The 17,137-nt window shown below is 46.3% G+C and overlaps 1 gene segment (V, D, J or C); it reads right to left on the bottom strand.

Annotated features, from left to right (window-relative positions):
• Positions 1–13,408: 13,408 nt before the first annotated feature.
• LOC132882198 (immunoglobulin kappa variable 1-6-like) lies at positions 13,409–14,847 on the bottom strand. The segment is given in 2 exon segments: positions 13,409–14,467; positions 14,551–14,847. Coding segments are annotated over 2 exon segments (438 nt in total).
• Positions 14,848–17,137: the final 2,290 nt, after the last annotated feature.

The following is a 17,137-nucleotide window of genomic DNA, read 5'->3' as shown; positions in this document are numbered from 1 at the left end:
ACACATAGACACAGACAACCATTCACACTTACGGTCAATTTAGAGTCATCATTTAACAAAAGAGGCACTCTCCATTCTGTACAAGTCTGTGAGTACACTACAAAACACATACCCGGATTTGGTCTGCATAATCGCTGGCGATTTTAATCAGGCCAATTTGAAATCAGTAATGCCACACTATCACAAGTGTGTGAACTTTGCAACAAGGGGAGAGAACACACTTGACCAGGTATACACTAACATCAGACATGCCTTCAGAGCTGTTCCCCACCCCCAACTGGGTTCATCAGACCATCTCTCTGTTATGCTAATCCCAGCCGACAGACCTCTGTTGACGAGAAGCAAGCCAACTGTGAAACAGATCAGGGCCTGGCCAGAGGGCTCTATAGCAGCTCTACAGGACTGTTTTGAATGCACAGACTGGTCTGTTTTTAGGGAGGCGGCCACCACCAACCAGGACGTCAACCTCACCGAATACACAGACTCTGTAACTGGATACATAACAAAATGTATGGAAGATGTAACCGTCACCAAGGACATTACAGTGAGAGCAAACGAAAAACCCTGGTTCACCAGGGAGGTACGTGAGCTCCTAAGGGCATGAAACGTTGCTTTCAAGTCTGGGGACAAGGAGGCCCTAAAGTCTGCCAGGGCCAACTTGCACCGCGGCGTGAGAGCAGCCAAGCGTGCATATGGACAAAAAATCAATTCGCATTTCACTGATACGAAGGACCCAAGATGCCTGTGGCAAGGCATCCAGTCAGTCACAGACTACAAACCATCCCCCCCATCGTGTGAGGATAACACAGACTTCCTCAATTCACTGAACACTTTCTTCAGCCGGTTTGAAGAAAATAACACTACAACACCTACAAAAACCCCCGTCAACCCAGACAGCACAACACTTCAACTGGACTCAGCAGACGTGAGGAGGACCCTACTCAAGGTGAACCCCAGGAAAGCTGCAGGCCCAGACAACATACCCGGGCACTTGCTCAGAGACTGTGCGAACTCACTCACGGAAGTCCTCACAGATATCTACAACATCTCTCTGAATCAAGCCATTATACCAGTAAGTTTTAAAGCTACCACTATTGTACCACTACCCAAGAAGTCACCAGCATCATCACTGAACGACTATAGACCCATAGCACTCACTCCCATCATGATGAAGTGCTTTGAGAGACTGGTTAAAGCTCACTTAACATCCACCCTCCCCACTACTCTGGATCCATACCAATTTGCCTACCGCCCCAAGCGCTCCACTGATGACGCCATAGCAATAGCACTCCACCTCTGCTTGGCTCATCAGGAGAACAAAAACAGTCACGCGCGGATGCTGTTCATTGACTTCAGCTCTGCATTCAACACTGTCATCCCCCAACATCTGGTGAACAAGCTGAGTGAAATAGGCATCAGCACTTCACTGTGCAACTGGCTGCTGGACTTTCTAAGAAACAGACCGCAGACAGTCAGAGTCGGAAACAACTCCTCAGCGACCACCATCATAAACACCGGGGTGCCGCAAGGATGTGTGCTGTCCCCCCTGCTGTTCACGCTGATGACCCACGACTGCTGTGCCAGATCTGAAACGAATCACATCATCAAATTTGCAGATGACACAACAGTGGTGGGCCTCATCAAAGACAACGATGACTCAGCATACAGAGAGGAGGTACAGCTACTCATCAACTGGTGTGAGAGGAACAATCTGCATCTCAACGTCAACAAAACAAAATAAATTATTGTGGACTTCAGAAAAAAACAACCAACACACATCCCACTGATCATCAATGGCAGTGTAGTGGAGTCTGTGAAAAGCACAAAGTTCCTGGGAGTGCACATCACAGATGACCTCTCATGGACTACAAACACCACCGCCCTGGTCAAGAAGGCGCAGACACGACTCCACTTCCTGCGGAGGATGAGAAGAGCCAACCTCCCCACATCTGCACTCACCACATTCTACAGGAGTGCCATTGAGAGCATCCTGACCAGCAGCGTCTCTGTCTGGCACGGCAGCTGTCTAGCTGCAGACAAGAAGGCACTGCAGAGGGTGGTGAGGACAGCAGAAAAGATTATCAGGTCACCCTTACCAGCCATTCAGGATTTGTACACTTCACACTGTTCCAAGAGAGCGATGAACATTATCAAAGACCCCACTCACCCAGCACATAAACTGTTCTCCTTACTGCAGTCAGGGAAGCGCTACCACAGCGTGCGGTGCCGCACAAGCAGACTGGGAAACAGCTTCTTTCCACAAGCTGTCAGACTCCTCAACTCACTGAGGAAAACTACATGAACATTCCAAAGATACCAAGAACATTCCATGAACATTTATTCACCATGCTCTTGCACCTTACCCTTCGCACCTTATATACTGCATCTATACTGCAGGACTCTACCTTTACGATGACTGATTGTACTCTCTGCTGCTGCTGCTCCTATTGTGTGTGTGTGTGTGTGTGTGTGTGTATTTATTGTCCATCAGTATGTCTTATTATTGCACAGTGTGTATGTGTGTGTGTGTGTGTTTTCACTGCAGTGTGTGTGTGTTTTACTGCAGTGTGTGTGTGTGTGTGTGATTTTTTTATCAATAGTATATGTATGCTTAGTTAAACGTGCACATTGGAGACTGGTCAAACGCAATTTCAAACTTCTGTGCTAACTCTGTTACATAGAATTTTTGACAATAAAGTACACTTGAACTTGAACCTAACCTGAATGTCTTTGGACTGTGGGGGAAACCGGAGCACCCGGAGGAAACCCACACGGACACAGGGAGAATGAACATGCTAACTCTCTGGCTCTAGAAGAACCAGGTTGTGGTCAGACTTCCCTAGTGGGGGGAGGGGTGTGGCTCTGTATGCATCCCTCACATTAGCATACAGCAAGTCAATTGTCCTGTTGTTCCTTCTTGGACAATCCACAGACTGGTAAAAAGCAGACAAAGTAGAGTTCAAAGTAGCGTGATTAAAGTCCCCAGAAATGATGATAAATGCCTCAGGGTGCTGTGTTTGCAGCCTTGCTGTGACAGACTGAATCCTCTCACATGCAGTGGCTGCATCTGCCTTCGGAGGGATGTAAACACAGATGGTGATCACGTGACTGAACTCCCTCGGCAGATAATATGGCCGCAGGCTAATGGCTAGCAGCTCCAAGTCCGGGCAATATAAAACTGTCTTTACAGAGATATGTCCCGGGTTACACCAGCGGTTGTTAACATAAATGATGAGTCCCCCACCTTTGCTTTTCCCTCATGTGTTAGTGTCTCTGTCGGCTCTCACAGCAGTGAATCCCCGGAGGTCCATGTTAGCATCCGGTACAAGGTGTGTTAGCCATGTCTCCGTAAAGATAAATACGCTGCTCTCCCAATAAATCCGCTGGTTATTCAGAGCAGAAAGCTCGTCGACTTTATTCGGCAGCGAGTTCACATTCCCCATGATAATGAAGGGAATGGATGGTTTGTAGTACCGCCGGTTGTCCGCTAGCCTAGCCTTTAGCTTAGCTCCAGCTTTGCAGCCCCTGGGTTTCCTCCTCAACTCGGCAGGGATGGGATGTCATATCCCGGCTCGTCCAATTGTTTTCAGGGCCAGCAGCTCCTCTCTCGAATAAGAGAGAAAACTGGCTCCTGGTTGTGTGTTAAAGTTAAATATATCCATGTTATATAAGTAAAACACACTCTTTCTCATAACAAGAGCAAAAAAGTAAAAAAAGGTGGAAAAAAGAGGTTTAAAGAGCTAAAAACTACAGAGCTACTGGAGAGGCAGCCGTCTCACACAGCGCCCGAATCTGTTCTCCTTCGCTCTGCTTCACTTTGCAGTGGTGGCCTGCTGCTGGAAAATGGAGTGAAAATAAAGTGGAAACACTACGAGATCATAGTTTGCCTTATTTCATATAAATAGTCACATTGGAAATAGGAGTTGTTCAATGTTAATTTTGTAAACGCATTTGATTATGGAGTTAGATTACAAACTCAAACTATGTACTACGCTTATGTTTTGAGTTTGACAGGCCTTTTAACAAGTTTCCTCATATCTTTGTGAATTACAGTTAGTGTAACTTCCATGCTCACTGCCCATTTGTGCATTGTGTAGTGTTTGCATCTTCAGTCAAGTTGCAAAACTGAACAGCACAATTTTATGTGTGTGTTTGCACGCTACCGAGACCCTTGAGGTGAACTTAAAGGTCCCCTTGCATCGTTTTTTCATGAATTGTGCGGTGGTCTCTAGTATGAATGAATGCCCTGTGAACCGGTTTTGGTGAAAAATATGCTGTGGTTCTCCTGTTTCAGGCTGTTCTAGTTTGGTGGAGGAGTGGGTGGCGGGAGAACGACAGGATTTCAGCTCTTACTCATTAATATTCATGACATGTAAACGTGTTACCTCTGATAGGCTAACAGCAATCAGTAAACATGTTACCTCTGATTGGCTAACAGCACTGTGACGCTACCTCCAGCGGGTCAGAACAAGCGGATGTGGGTGTCTTACTATGGCGAGAGAGAAGGAACAAACCGCGAAGGGAAAAATACCGCGTGCTGACGTCATTGATGTGCAACGCGAGGAAACAAAATAAATTCAACAAATGTTTGGGTTTTTACTGAACAAAAACAAATAAAATGAACGAGTGACTTAAAAAAAAAGAATGTGGGTGCCTATGTAAAAACTGTTTTAATTGGCTATTATGGTCTTGACATCGATGTTTTGACCAATAACAATGTAGATAACACGAATTTTACATCACATTCAACGAGGTTAAAACGAGACTAAAGATGGCGACTTACAAATAATGTGTATACATCGTTGGAGTTAATAAAGTTTGAACAGCATGAAGGAACATACCCCAACCCCCCGAAATTAATAAAAAACATTCTCAACGGATTTGGCATAATATAAAAAGGTCGTTTTTTACTCAGAAAAAGCGGAAAACTCTCATCCGTGCCGAGCTTGTGACCATGTCATGCATGCTAACGTGGAGAATATGAACATGCTGTTTTGTCACAAAAACCTTCGAACAAAAAGTTCATGTTTTACTTACAGCTTGTGAGCTGGTGGTTGGTACAGATCCAGGGATTAAAAACAACCTCGAAGCAAAACCACTACTGAAGGCACCGAAGTTTGAAAAGTCACTGTGGTTGAAATGATCAGAACACAGTACTAACGCTGCATTACACTTCGCTGGTGGTGTTCCAAAGATAAATTCCAACCATTTCTCCTTCACCTCTTCTATCTTAGGCAAGAAATGCAACGTTGATGTGATACTGCCACAAATAACACCGGCACAAACTTGTTCAGAAGTGTTGCCAGATACTGCTGACGTTTTCCAGCCCAAAATACAGTATGTTCAAAACCTGCCAAAAAGCACTTAAAACCTCCCAATCTTGCAACACTGGCTCTGCTCTCTCTCCTCGCGCTTAAATCCGAACTTCCTTCCCGTGGGCGGTCACAAGCCAAGGTGGGCGAGGCCATGAATACTAATTTACAAATGTGATGTAAGATCGTATGGCTTTTCTGATCCGCTCATTTTTCCGACTATTTTCTTTCATAAGCTAATACAGGGAATGGGAGTAGAATTACATTTTCACATGCAGCATGCATATGCAACTCGGCGCGAACTATGGTATTTCAAAAAGAGCCAGTATTAAACGTTTTTGGTGGAAGGGCACCTTTAAAGAGAGAGAGTGTCTGCTGAAGTGTCTTATTGTGTACCTTGGGGAAGATGTGGACAAACTCATCAAGGAGTATCTGGGAAGTAGTTTTGCATTAATCTCTTAAACTGGTATTTTTACACTTAAGCCCTATTTTTAAAATATTTTTTGGGTGTCTAAATGACTAATACGTACAAATAGTACCTATTTGTCACAGGAGTTGCTGGTCTACTACTGCCTGATCGGTTAGTTTGTTTGTGACTTAGTTTAGATCCCTTTAAAACCCTTTAATGTTAGGACTAGGACTGTTTTGGCCTCTAGAGGCCGCTGTTATTTCCTTTTCATGTCGTGTTTATTTTGGCCTCTAGAGGCCGCCACTGTTCCTGTGTTTTGTGTTTGTGTTAATTGCCTAATTATCTTCACCTGTGTCCTTAATTAGTTTGTCTATTTATACCCCTGAGTTCAGTCCTCTTGTCACGGAGTCTTTGTGCTGTTATGTTTATCTCCAGTTTCCTTTGTACTGTGTTTTTTGATCTTCTTAGCTTTTGAATTTTTGCACTTTGCTTTTCTTTTGGATTATACTCTTTGTTTTTTTTTTGTCTTTTGTTTTGCCCTGTATATAGTGTATATAGTTTAAATAAACCTTTTGATTCTTTTTCTACTTCCGCCTCACGCCTCTGCATTTGAGTCATCCCCCTGGTGGCCCAGTGGGGGTTTGCTGGATTATCACACCAACGAACCAGGTTCGAATCCCAGCAAAACCCTAACAGAAAGACTCCGTCATGACCGACTCAGCAGAGGCTGCTTCAACTGTCTACCCGGCCAACCTTCAGGGAATTATGGCAGCTTTGACACGCTTCGGAGCGACCATGGACGCTCATGGACGTACACTCACCAGCCAACGTGAGGCCCTCGCTCGCCACGAGGAACTGCTTCAGCAAATTGGGAAAACCCTGGCACAGCTGACATCTCTGCCTGCATCTCCTGCTCCTGATCCAGTTCCTGCTCCTGATCCAGCTCCTGCTCCAGTGCCTCCTGCAATGCTGCCTTCTTCACCTCGCGAACCCAGCCTTCCTGCACCACAGAGGTATGACGGCAAGCACAGTGAGTGCCGAGAGTTCCTTACCCAGTGTCAACTCACCTTTGAGCTTCAGCCTACCACCTACACTACGGATCGCCGCAAGATTGCCTTTGTGATAACCTTATTAGCTGGTAAGGCGCGAGCCTGGGCTACTGCTATCTGGCAAAGACAGGGACCTGAGTGCTTTGATTTCCAGCTGTTTTCTGAAGAGATGCTTCAGGTCTTCGATCAGGCAGACATCAGTACCGACGCAGCCCGAAAGCTCATGTCCATCCGGCAAGGAGGAAGCGTCGCAGATTACGCCATCTCGTTCCGGACGCTCGCAGCAGTAAGTGGATGGAACGAGACTGCCCTGGTGTCAGCCTTCCACCATGGTCTGTCTGACCCCATCAAGGACGGTCTGGCCTCTATTGGATGCCCAAGTGACCTCGAAACCCTCATCTCACATGCTATTCGTCTGGACAACAGGATGAGAGAACGCCACCAAGCCTTGAGCCCCCCCCAGCCTCCCTACCTCTACCTGGAGACCGTCTACCTCCTTCAGTGACTGTCCAGAACCCATGCAAGTGGGTCGTACTCGCCTCTCCGCATCTGAGAGGGAGCGCAGAAGGAGGGACAAGTGCTGCATCTACTGTGGCAAGCCTGGTCACTTCCGAGCATCATGTCCCGAACTCTTGGGAAAAGGACCGCCCCGTCCAGCCGAGGGAGGGTTGTGACGGGGCCTACCCTCTCTCCCGGACTCCCTGGCCAAGGAATCTACATCCCGGTCTCCATCTCCTGGGGTGAGTCTGTCCACTCTTGTCAAGCTTTGATAGACTCAGGGGCGGCTGGGAACTTTATGGATATTCACTTCGCCCAAAGCATCAATATTCCGACTGCACCTCTTGAAGTCCCACTGTCTGTGTCTGCCCTCGATGGCCAAGCGTTAGGTGATGGAAGAGTCACCCAAGTTACTTCTCCAGTTTTCCTCCAGTCTCAAGGTCACAAGGAAGAAATATCCCTGCACCTGATTCCTTCACCTGAGTTCCCAGTTATTCTAGGCCTTCCTTGGCTTACTCGCCACAACCCTCGCATAGACTGGGTAACAAGCCAGGTTGTGGAATGGGGCCCTGCATGCCATGCCTCTTGTCTGCTCTCTAGCTCTCCTGTGTCTCCTGCCGAGCCCCCTGATCTCACCGAGTTATCTCAAGTTCCCACAGAGTACTGGGATCTCAAGGAGGTATTCAGCAAGAGCAGGGCCGCCGTTCTTCCTCCGCACCGGGCCTACAACTGTGCCATCGACTTGCTCCCTGGGACTACCCCTCCTTGTGGCAGACTGTTTTCCCTCTCTCAGCCAGAACGCAAGGCTATGGAGGAATACCTCAAAGACGCCCTGGTCTCTGGGTTCATTCGACCCTCCACCTCACCTGCTGGTGCCGGCTTCTTCTTTGTCGGCAAGAAGGATGGGGGGCTTCGACCATGTATTGACTACAGGGGCCTGAACAAGATTACTGTGCGCAACCGATATCCTCTTCCGCTGATGTCCACTGCTTTCGACCTGCTCCAAGGCGCCACCGTCTTCACCAAGTTGGACCTACGGAACGCATACCACCTCATCCGTATCCGACAGGGAGACGAGTGGAAGACTGCCTTTAACACCCCGTCTGGGCACTACGAATACCAGGTGATGCCCTTCGGACTCACCAACGCACCAGCTGTTTTTCAGGCCCTAATCAACGACGTCTTAAGGGACATGATTAACCTATACGTTTTTGTCTACCTCGACGACATCCTTATCTTTTCCAAGACCGTGCAGGAGCACCGCCACCATGTCCGCCAGGTTCTCCAGAGGCTGCTACAGAACAATCTGTTCGCCAAGGCCCAGAAATGCGAATTTCATGTTCCCGAGGTCTCCTTTCTGGGATTTATTGTACGGACAGGCCAACTCCAAATGGACCCTGCCAAGACCCTGGCCGTCCGGGATTGGCCTACTCCCAAGTCCGTTAAGGAGGTTCAGCGGTTCTTAGGATTCGCTAACTTCTACCGCAAGTTCATCAGGAACTTCAGTTCTGTGGCAGCACCCATGTCAGACCTCACCAAAGGGACAGGTGGATCTTATGGCTGGTCTCCTCAGGCAGAAAAGGCGTTCAAAGACCTCAAGGACCGCTTCTGCACGGCACCCATTCTGGTTCTCCCGGACACCTCCCAACCATTCATCGTGGAGGTGGACGCCTCGGACAGTGGTGTCGGCGCGGTGCTCTCTCAACGTTCGGAAGGAAAGCTGCACCCCTGCGCTTACTTCTCCCACCGCCTGAGTCCTGCTGAGTCCCGGTACGATGTGGGGGATCGAGAACTGCTAGCGGTCAAACTGGCCCTTGAGGAGTGGAGGCACTGGCTGGAGGGAGCACAACATCCATTCCTGGTTTGGACTGACCACAAGAACCTGGAGTACCTCCAGCAAGCCAAGAGACTGAACCCTCGACAGGCTAGGTGGGCCCTGTTTTTCAGTCGGTTTGACTTCACCCTCTCATACCGCCCCGGCTCCAAGAACACCAAACCTGACGCACTGTCCAGACTGTTCTCTGCCACTAACAGGGAGAATGAAGTCGGGCCTATTATCCCTGTGTCCCGGATTGTGGCCCCTGTCCGCTGGGGTATTGAGGAGGCTGTCCGACGAGCCCAACGCCAGGACCCCGGTCCTGGGACGGGGCCACCAGGCCTCTTGTACGTCCCACATCAAGCCCGGGCCAAGGTTCTCCAGTGGGGTCACTCTTCCCCTCTCACCGCCCACCCGGGAGCTCGGAGGACCCTGGACTTCCTGAAAAGACGCTTCTGGTGGCCTAACATGGAGAAGGAAGTAAGGTCATTTGTCCTGTCCTGTGAGGTTTGCACCAGAACCAAGAACCCACGACAGCGTCCCCAGGGTCTCCTGCATCCTCTGACCATTCCCCGGCGTCCCTGGTCCCACGTGGCAGTCGACTTTATCACGGGTCTCCCTGAGTCACAAGGTAACACGGTCATTTTGGTCTTAGTTGACAGATTCTCCAAGGCCTGCCGCTTCATACCACTGTGCAAACTCCCCTCTGCTCTTGAAACTGCGAAACTTTTGTTTAATCATGTCTTCCGAGTCTTTGGTCTTCCACAGGACATCGTCTCAGACCGAGGGCCCCAGTTCTCCTCCCGAGTGTGGCACGGGTTCTGCAAGGTCATCGGAGCCACTGCCAGCCTCTCCTCTGGGTTTCACCCACAGTCCAATGGTCAGACGGAGAGGCTCAACCAGGACCTGGAAACCACCCTGCGAGGCCTGGCTATGGATAACCCGACATCGTGGAGCACCTGGCTGCCATGGGCGGAGTACGCCCACAACACCCTGCAGTCATCGGCCACCAAGCTGTCGCCATTCCAGTGCCAATTCGGGTTCCAGCCACCTCTGTTCCCGGACCAGGAGGAGGACGCGGGGGTGCCCTCGGTCAACCAATATGTGAGACGGTGTCGCAAGACCTGGAGCAAGGTCAGGAAGACCCTCATACAGACCTCCAGAACCAACCAGACTCAGGCCAACCGCCATAGAAGACCTGCACACGCTTTCCGCCCTGGGCAGCGTGTTTGGCTGTCCACTAAGGACCTTCCACTGCGGGTGGAGAACCGCAAGCTTGCTCCTCGCTACATTGGCCCCTTCAAGGTGGTGCGCAGGGTGAACCCTGTCTCCTACCGGCTCCAGTTGCCCCGGACTCTGAGGATCAACCCCACTTTCCATGTTTCCCTGTTACGGCCCGTACTGACGTCTACGTATGCCCCTGCCCCTAGGAACCCCCCACCCCCCCGCATCTTCCAGGGGCAGACTGTGTTCACTGTGAATCCCCTGCTTGACTCCCGCCGGGTCCGCGGCGGGTTGCAATATCTGGTGGACTGGGAGGGTTATGGTCCTGAGGAGCGCTGCTGGGTTCCTGCTCGGGATGTCCTTGATAAAGAACTATGTCGGGACTTCCATTCGGCCCATCCGGATCGCCCTGGGAACGTCAGGAGACGCTCCTAGAGGGGGGGGTCCTGTTAGGACTAGGACTGTTTTGGCCTCTAGAGGCTGCTGTTATTTCCTTTTCATGTCCACCACTGTTTATGTGTTTTATGTTTGTTGTTTTCCATGTGTGTTGTGCCCCGCCTAGTCCTCATTAGTGTCACCTGTGTCCTATTTTAGTTTGTGTATTTATACCCCTGATTACAGTCCTCTTGTCACGGAGTCTTTGTGCTGTTATGTTTAGCTCCAGTTACCTCTGTTCCTATTTCCTCGCCTATGTCCTTGTGTTCTTTGTATTTTTGCTTTCTTTTGGACTTTGTGGATTTTGTTTTTGACTTTTTGGATCTTCTGAGCATTTGGATTTTTACCCCTTCTTTTCTGGTTATTGGCTTTTGTATTTACTTTGAACTTTTGGATTTTTTATTTTTTCCCTTATATCTTCTGAGTGTTTTGGATTATACTTTTTGGATTTTTGCGTGTAAATATTGTAAATAAACCTTTTGATACTTTTTCTACTTCTGTCTCATGCCTCTGCATTTGAGTTATCTCCCTGGTGGCCTATTGGGGGATTGCTGGATTGTCACACCCGCGAACCAGGTTCGTATCCTAGTAAAACCCTAACAGTAGACACAGATGTTCCAGCTGTTTTGGCTATAGCACACTCAGATGAAATACTGAAAGGAGAAGAGAGCGGTTATTTAGATGGTTTATTTTGTTTACAGTATTTGATGGAAAATGGATATGATGTGTTTACAGTACCTGAAGATGCAGTATTAATTGAACAGCAGACATTTTTCTCATGTTGTGAGAGAATCTCTTTCAGAGCCTATAAATACAGAAAAAACAACAAAAAAGAGGAGTTAGTTGAGAGAGATAACAGGATGGTGTGTCCATTCATTTGATATTGAACTCATGGTTTTAGATGCAATATAACATCACATGTGTTTCAGTGGACAAAAAAGGCAATGACAAGATTCAGAAATACACAGGGAAGTTTATCACAGAGTCATAAAGTATAAATTAATCTTGCAATAGCCTTTTCCTTTGCGCTAATTCTGTGATTATTGTAGGGACTTCACCTTCAAATTTCAAACAGGTTCAATTCACCTTAAAATCAGCTCTCTGTAAAGGGACACCGCAAGGAGATCATATGTTTTGGAATTTTGAAAAAATATTTTATGGTTGCAGAGATAGGGTGATTTTATTATAAAATAAATAATGGTAATTGCATGCTGAAACCCTCCCCCCCCAACACACACACGCACGCACGCACACCTCTACTAAAAGAAGATATGCAGAATCTTTATTTTTAAATAAATTTCTGAGTGGATCGTATCCAGCGCAGAAGTCTGATGACTGGTCCACTCATTCTCCATACTGAGTACTCCGCCATTACTGCTCGGCTCACACTCCAGGAGAACTGGTGCAACTGAACTTACTTTCCGTTTCTTTTAGTCTTCTTTTCTTAATTGTTGAAAACGCACCCTCTTTCAGTGTGGGCTTATAGCCAACGCTCCTCAACAGATCAGAGGTTTCATATGAGTCCTCAGTAAAATGTGCAGAGCAGAGGAGAAACCACTTCGTAAGCGCCCAATCCATTAATTTCTCACAAAATGCGTCCAAATCTTTGCAGTTTGAACATACTTGGACCATGAATGCAACATTAATCAACCTTCTGTCATGTTGCTGCACCCACCAGCAACACATCTACATGGCATGGTGATAAATTAGCTCAAAATGGAGGATCGGAGTTGCAGTCAGCTCTGTGTCTTAGTATAACGGAAATGGCGATGAGACCAATAGACTTCCTGTGGTGACGTCACTGACGTCAAGGTCATTCACTCAGACCGCTACCTAAATTAATCATTTTAATCATAAAAATTACTATATTAGATTTATTGTTAATGCTCAAAACTATTCCTGTGCCATTCGTGAGGTCTCAAGGCATTTTTTTAACAAAACGTGAGGCCATGGTTCTGCGTATATGCTTTAACATTGTAGCACAAAATAGAAAGGGTCTACACTAATTGGTACTGTTAGAACCAGAAAAGGTTGTAATTTTTATGAGCAACTTAGTTTTGGAGGTGAATCCTCACAGATTCCTGGCTGCTGTGCACTCGCTGCGCACAATGCGTATGGCACAACGCGCCACCTGCTCCTGCTGGCTCCAGCACTGAAAGTGAAAGCGACTATTGGCATTATTTAGCCTTGTGCCTACCAAGTGAGGTTACAGAGATGACAATTACAAAGAGACACTGCTTTATCATTACTGTGAAAGTTGAACACCAAATCAGTAATTAAGTAAATAAATAAATAAATAAATAAGCTAATTTTGATTTGTACTATGTATTAACTTCCTGGGTTCCAGAAAACTGTTCAAGCAGTTGGTTATCTTCTTCTTCAAGAGTGACTTGGCTTGCATAGTTGTCCATCTCTTTTTCTGTGGCTATAGGTTCTAAATCGTCCTCAGACAACCAACCAAAGATTGAAAAGGAATTTGTAGAGCTTGTGTGTCTTTTTCAAAATAATCAGTATCAAGAATACATGCCACTGGAGAGAAAAGTATAGAGTCTATGTGGTGCATATGACGTTACACATGCAGTGCAACTGACCTGTGATTCGCTGTGATCTAATAAATACGGACAAGCTTTTAGTGATTTTTGGAACAGTATTCAGATGCAAAACATTTATTTTTCTAACCAATTTTTTATTTATCGGTAAAATTTACAACCTATTTGAGCATATCACACACAGAAAACCTGGGAGTTTATGATATAATTTTCATTAGACTCATACTTTAAGCTTCGTTTCTTGCGTGGAACCTCCACCACCTCCATCTCTCTCAGGCTCATGGCCTCTACTGGAAGGAAAACCCACCTCCTCTCAACATCCACAGATGAAGCTTGACCACGCCTCCTCTGTCACATGAACATTATGGAACTGTTTGATGGCTGAGGGTTCTAAAGGTAGCAGACAGCACTACTTAACTATGGGACCAAACCAAAGTATTTGATACACAGACACAATGCACCATCCTACTTATGTACAAAGAAATGTTCAGAGGATGGAGATGTGGAAGACTGAATGGAGGCTTGTGAACAAAATTCTTGGATGTCCTCTTCTATAATGACTTTAATGACTGTGGCCAACAGACGACCCTGCCATGAAGTAACACCAGGGAGAAGATTAAAAGCATAATGGCTTGGACATTAGAGAGGTCATTGAGTTGCATTCTATTTGTTAAAATTTCTCACAGCTGAGAAAGCTGGACTTTACTCATGTGTGTGAGTGTGTTGTGTTTGTTCTCCTCCACAGTGTGTCATTGTGCTGTTTCACATCGTCCTCCTCAGCACCTGCATCTGCAGCCGTCACAATCACTGGGGTTTTTGTACGACGCTCTAACACTGTGTGAACCCTGACGATTTGAATGTGTTGTAATGATCTGTTAGGCAGTAATAATCTCCAGCATCTTCAGGCTGGACTCCACTGATGGTCAGAGTGAAATCAGTTCCAGATCCACTGCCACTGAAACGTTCAGGAATTCCTGATTGTCTACTGTTAGCATTATAGATCAGTTGTTGAGGAGCTTCTCCAGCTTTCTGCTGATACCAGGACAAACAGTCGTAATTACCACCACAGTCATTATCGACAGCAACATTAGTTTTACAGCTGATGGTGAGTGTGTCTCCCGGAGAAACAGATTTCACTGCAGGACTCTGAGTCACAATGGCCTGACTTTGGGATCCTGAAAAGAAGAATAAAGAAGAAATATAAGTCACATAATTTCTAGCTGTCTTACTAAATCATTTTTATTGAATGAAGTCCTACCTCGAGCGCAGAGGGCCAGTGTGCAGATGAAGACGCTGATCAAACTCATGGTTGGTGTGGGTGAAGTCGCTGAGCAGCAGCTCTCAGTCATGAAGTGTTAAAGTCACAGGACTATAAACACTCGCAGAGCGCTGAAGCATGAGCTGATAATGCAAAGTGGATCCTCTCTCGATGGAAACATCTGGTGAAAGTTCTGCTCTATTCTGGGAGAAAGAGAACCACTCAGCCATCTTCATGTAAATCTCTCTCTCACGTCACTGATCTCTCTGTGGGTTTCACTGCTCAAGACTTCTTTTATTCAGCTGGGTGGGTTGGGGGACATTTTACAGCTATTGTGGGGATGGATTTATAGATGCAACTCACTTCTCCTTTTCAACAATTCTTCATCAGTGAACAAACCTCCATAATCTGATCTACTAAAGCAGGTCTTAATCAAACAACAAATATAAGAATAGGCCTGCAGGAGTGCTGTGTGTATGTTACAGTCTTGGTAAGTCTAGTTAAGCGAGTCTAGCTACTTAGTTAAGTCTAATTAAGCTCGCTCGCAGACTGGAGATGGACTCGGACTCAGACACGCATCCTCGGGACATACTGAAGATTTTATTAACTGGACAAATATTTTGCAAAACAGAAAAATGCAAAATGAGTTTGTTATTTTTGAGACAGCCAAGAATATGTTCAAATCCCCAATCCAGCTTCTCTTCATCACAGTAACCAATCAACAAGAGTCCAGTTCTGTTACAGCACCATCTAGTGACCACATCACTGTACAACAGTCTGCATTTGATCAAGTTCAGGGAGAAACGGAGGCTGGTTGGTGGGTTTACTTTGCAGATAATATACGATGTATTAATATTGAATATTATTTAATGATTATGCACTGGACTGTGTCTTAAAGCTGCTCTTAGCAGAAGGTGGAAATCATCAGGTACTATCAGACACATCAGCGGACTTTTCATCACAGAAGGAACAGCTGATGAAGAGTTTTCTGCTTTTCAGGAATGATTCTTCTTTAAACATGAACACATTTGATGAGGTTCAGTGGAGAGCAGCTCTGCAGCCAAGGGCATAGGTTTGGTTTGAAAGCTGGTAGGGACACATGGGTGGGGTGGAATGTGTAGGAGGGACGTAAACCAGAGGGTAGAGTACGGTTAGTTTTGTAAAAAGTCTATGATCAAGATCTGACAGAGACAACAATTAAAGCAACACATCACAGGGTCTATTCTACACCCCAAATCAGAAAAAGCTGGGACTGAATGGTAAATGCAAATAAATAAAGAAAGCAGTGATTTCTAAATTTACTGTGACTTGTATTTCGTTGCAGACAGAATGAACCCAAGATATTTCATGGTCTGTGGGTCAATTTCATTTCTCTGATAAAATGCATCGATTCCTGGAACATATTCCAATAAAAAGAAACTGAGGAAAAGCGAACTGGCATTTTCTGGAGGGAACTAACTAACTAACTAACTAACTAACTAAGCAAGTAAGTAAATTAATAAATAAGAGCAGCAAGTCATTTTTTTTACATTATCAATGATGAGTTACTTCAGTAAATATAACATTTATATTATGACTCACAAAATACTGGATCATCTCATCTCATTATCTCTAGCCGCTTTATCCTTCTACAGGGTCGCAGGCAAGCTGGAGCCTATCCCAGCTGACTACGGGCGAAAGGCGGGGTACACCCTGGACAAGTCGCCAGGTCATCACAGGGCTGACACATAGACACAGACAACCATTCACACTCACATTCCCACCTACGGTCAATTTAGAGTCACCAGTTAACCTAACCTGCATGTCTTTGGACTGTGGGGGAAACCGGAGCACCCGGAGGAAACCCACGCGGACACGTGGAGAACATGCAAACTCCGCACAGAAAGGCCCTCGCCGGCCACGGGGCTCGAACCCAGGACCTTCTTGCTGTGAGGCGACAGCGCTAACCACTACACCACTGTGCCGCCCCTTTATTTATTTATTTATTTATATATATATATATATATATATTTATTTATTATTTTTTGTAAATTTGTTCAAAATATATTGTTTTGCAAATATTACATACTGTTTTGTTATATGTCTGTTGGTTACCAAATTCTTTCTGTTACTAAGCTGTGATTTTCCTATTACTACGAAAAGCTTAAATAATTACATTGTACGTTACAGTCAGGGACATTGCCCCTGGAGTGGCAGACTGGGGTGGTGGTCCTTCTTTTTAAGAAAGGGGACCGGAGAGTGTGCTCCAATTATAGGGGAATCACACTTCTCAGCCTCCCAGGGAAGGTTTACTCCAGGGTACTGGAGAGGAGAATTTGGCCAATAGTCGAACCTTGGAACCAGAAGGAACAATACAGTTTTCGTCCTGGTCGCGGAACACTGGACCAGCTCTATACCCTTCATAGGGTACTCGAGGGTTCATGGGAGTTTGCCCAACCAGTCCACATGTGCTTTGTGGATTTGGAGAAGGCATTCGACCATGTCCCTCATGGTAATCTGTGGGCGGTGCTTCGGGAGTATGGGGTTCGGAGCTTTTGAATAAATGAATGAATGAATGAATGAAAGCAGCAAGTCATTATTTTTAACA

Source organism: Neoarius graeffei, chromosome 2 (assembly GCF_027579695.1).
Source record: "Neoarius graeffei isolate fNeoGra1 chromosome 2, fNeoGra1.pri, whole genome shotgun sequence".
Classification (NCBI taxonomy): domain Eukaryota; kingdom Metazoa; phylum Chordata; class Actinopteri; order Siluriformes; family Ariidae; genus Neoarius; species Neoarius graeffei.
This window is presented reverse-complemented; position numbering and strand designations above follow the sequence as displayed.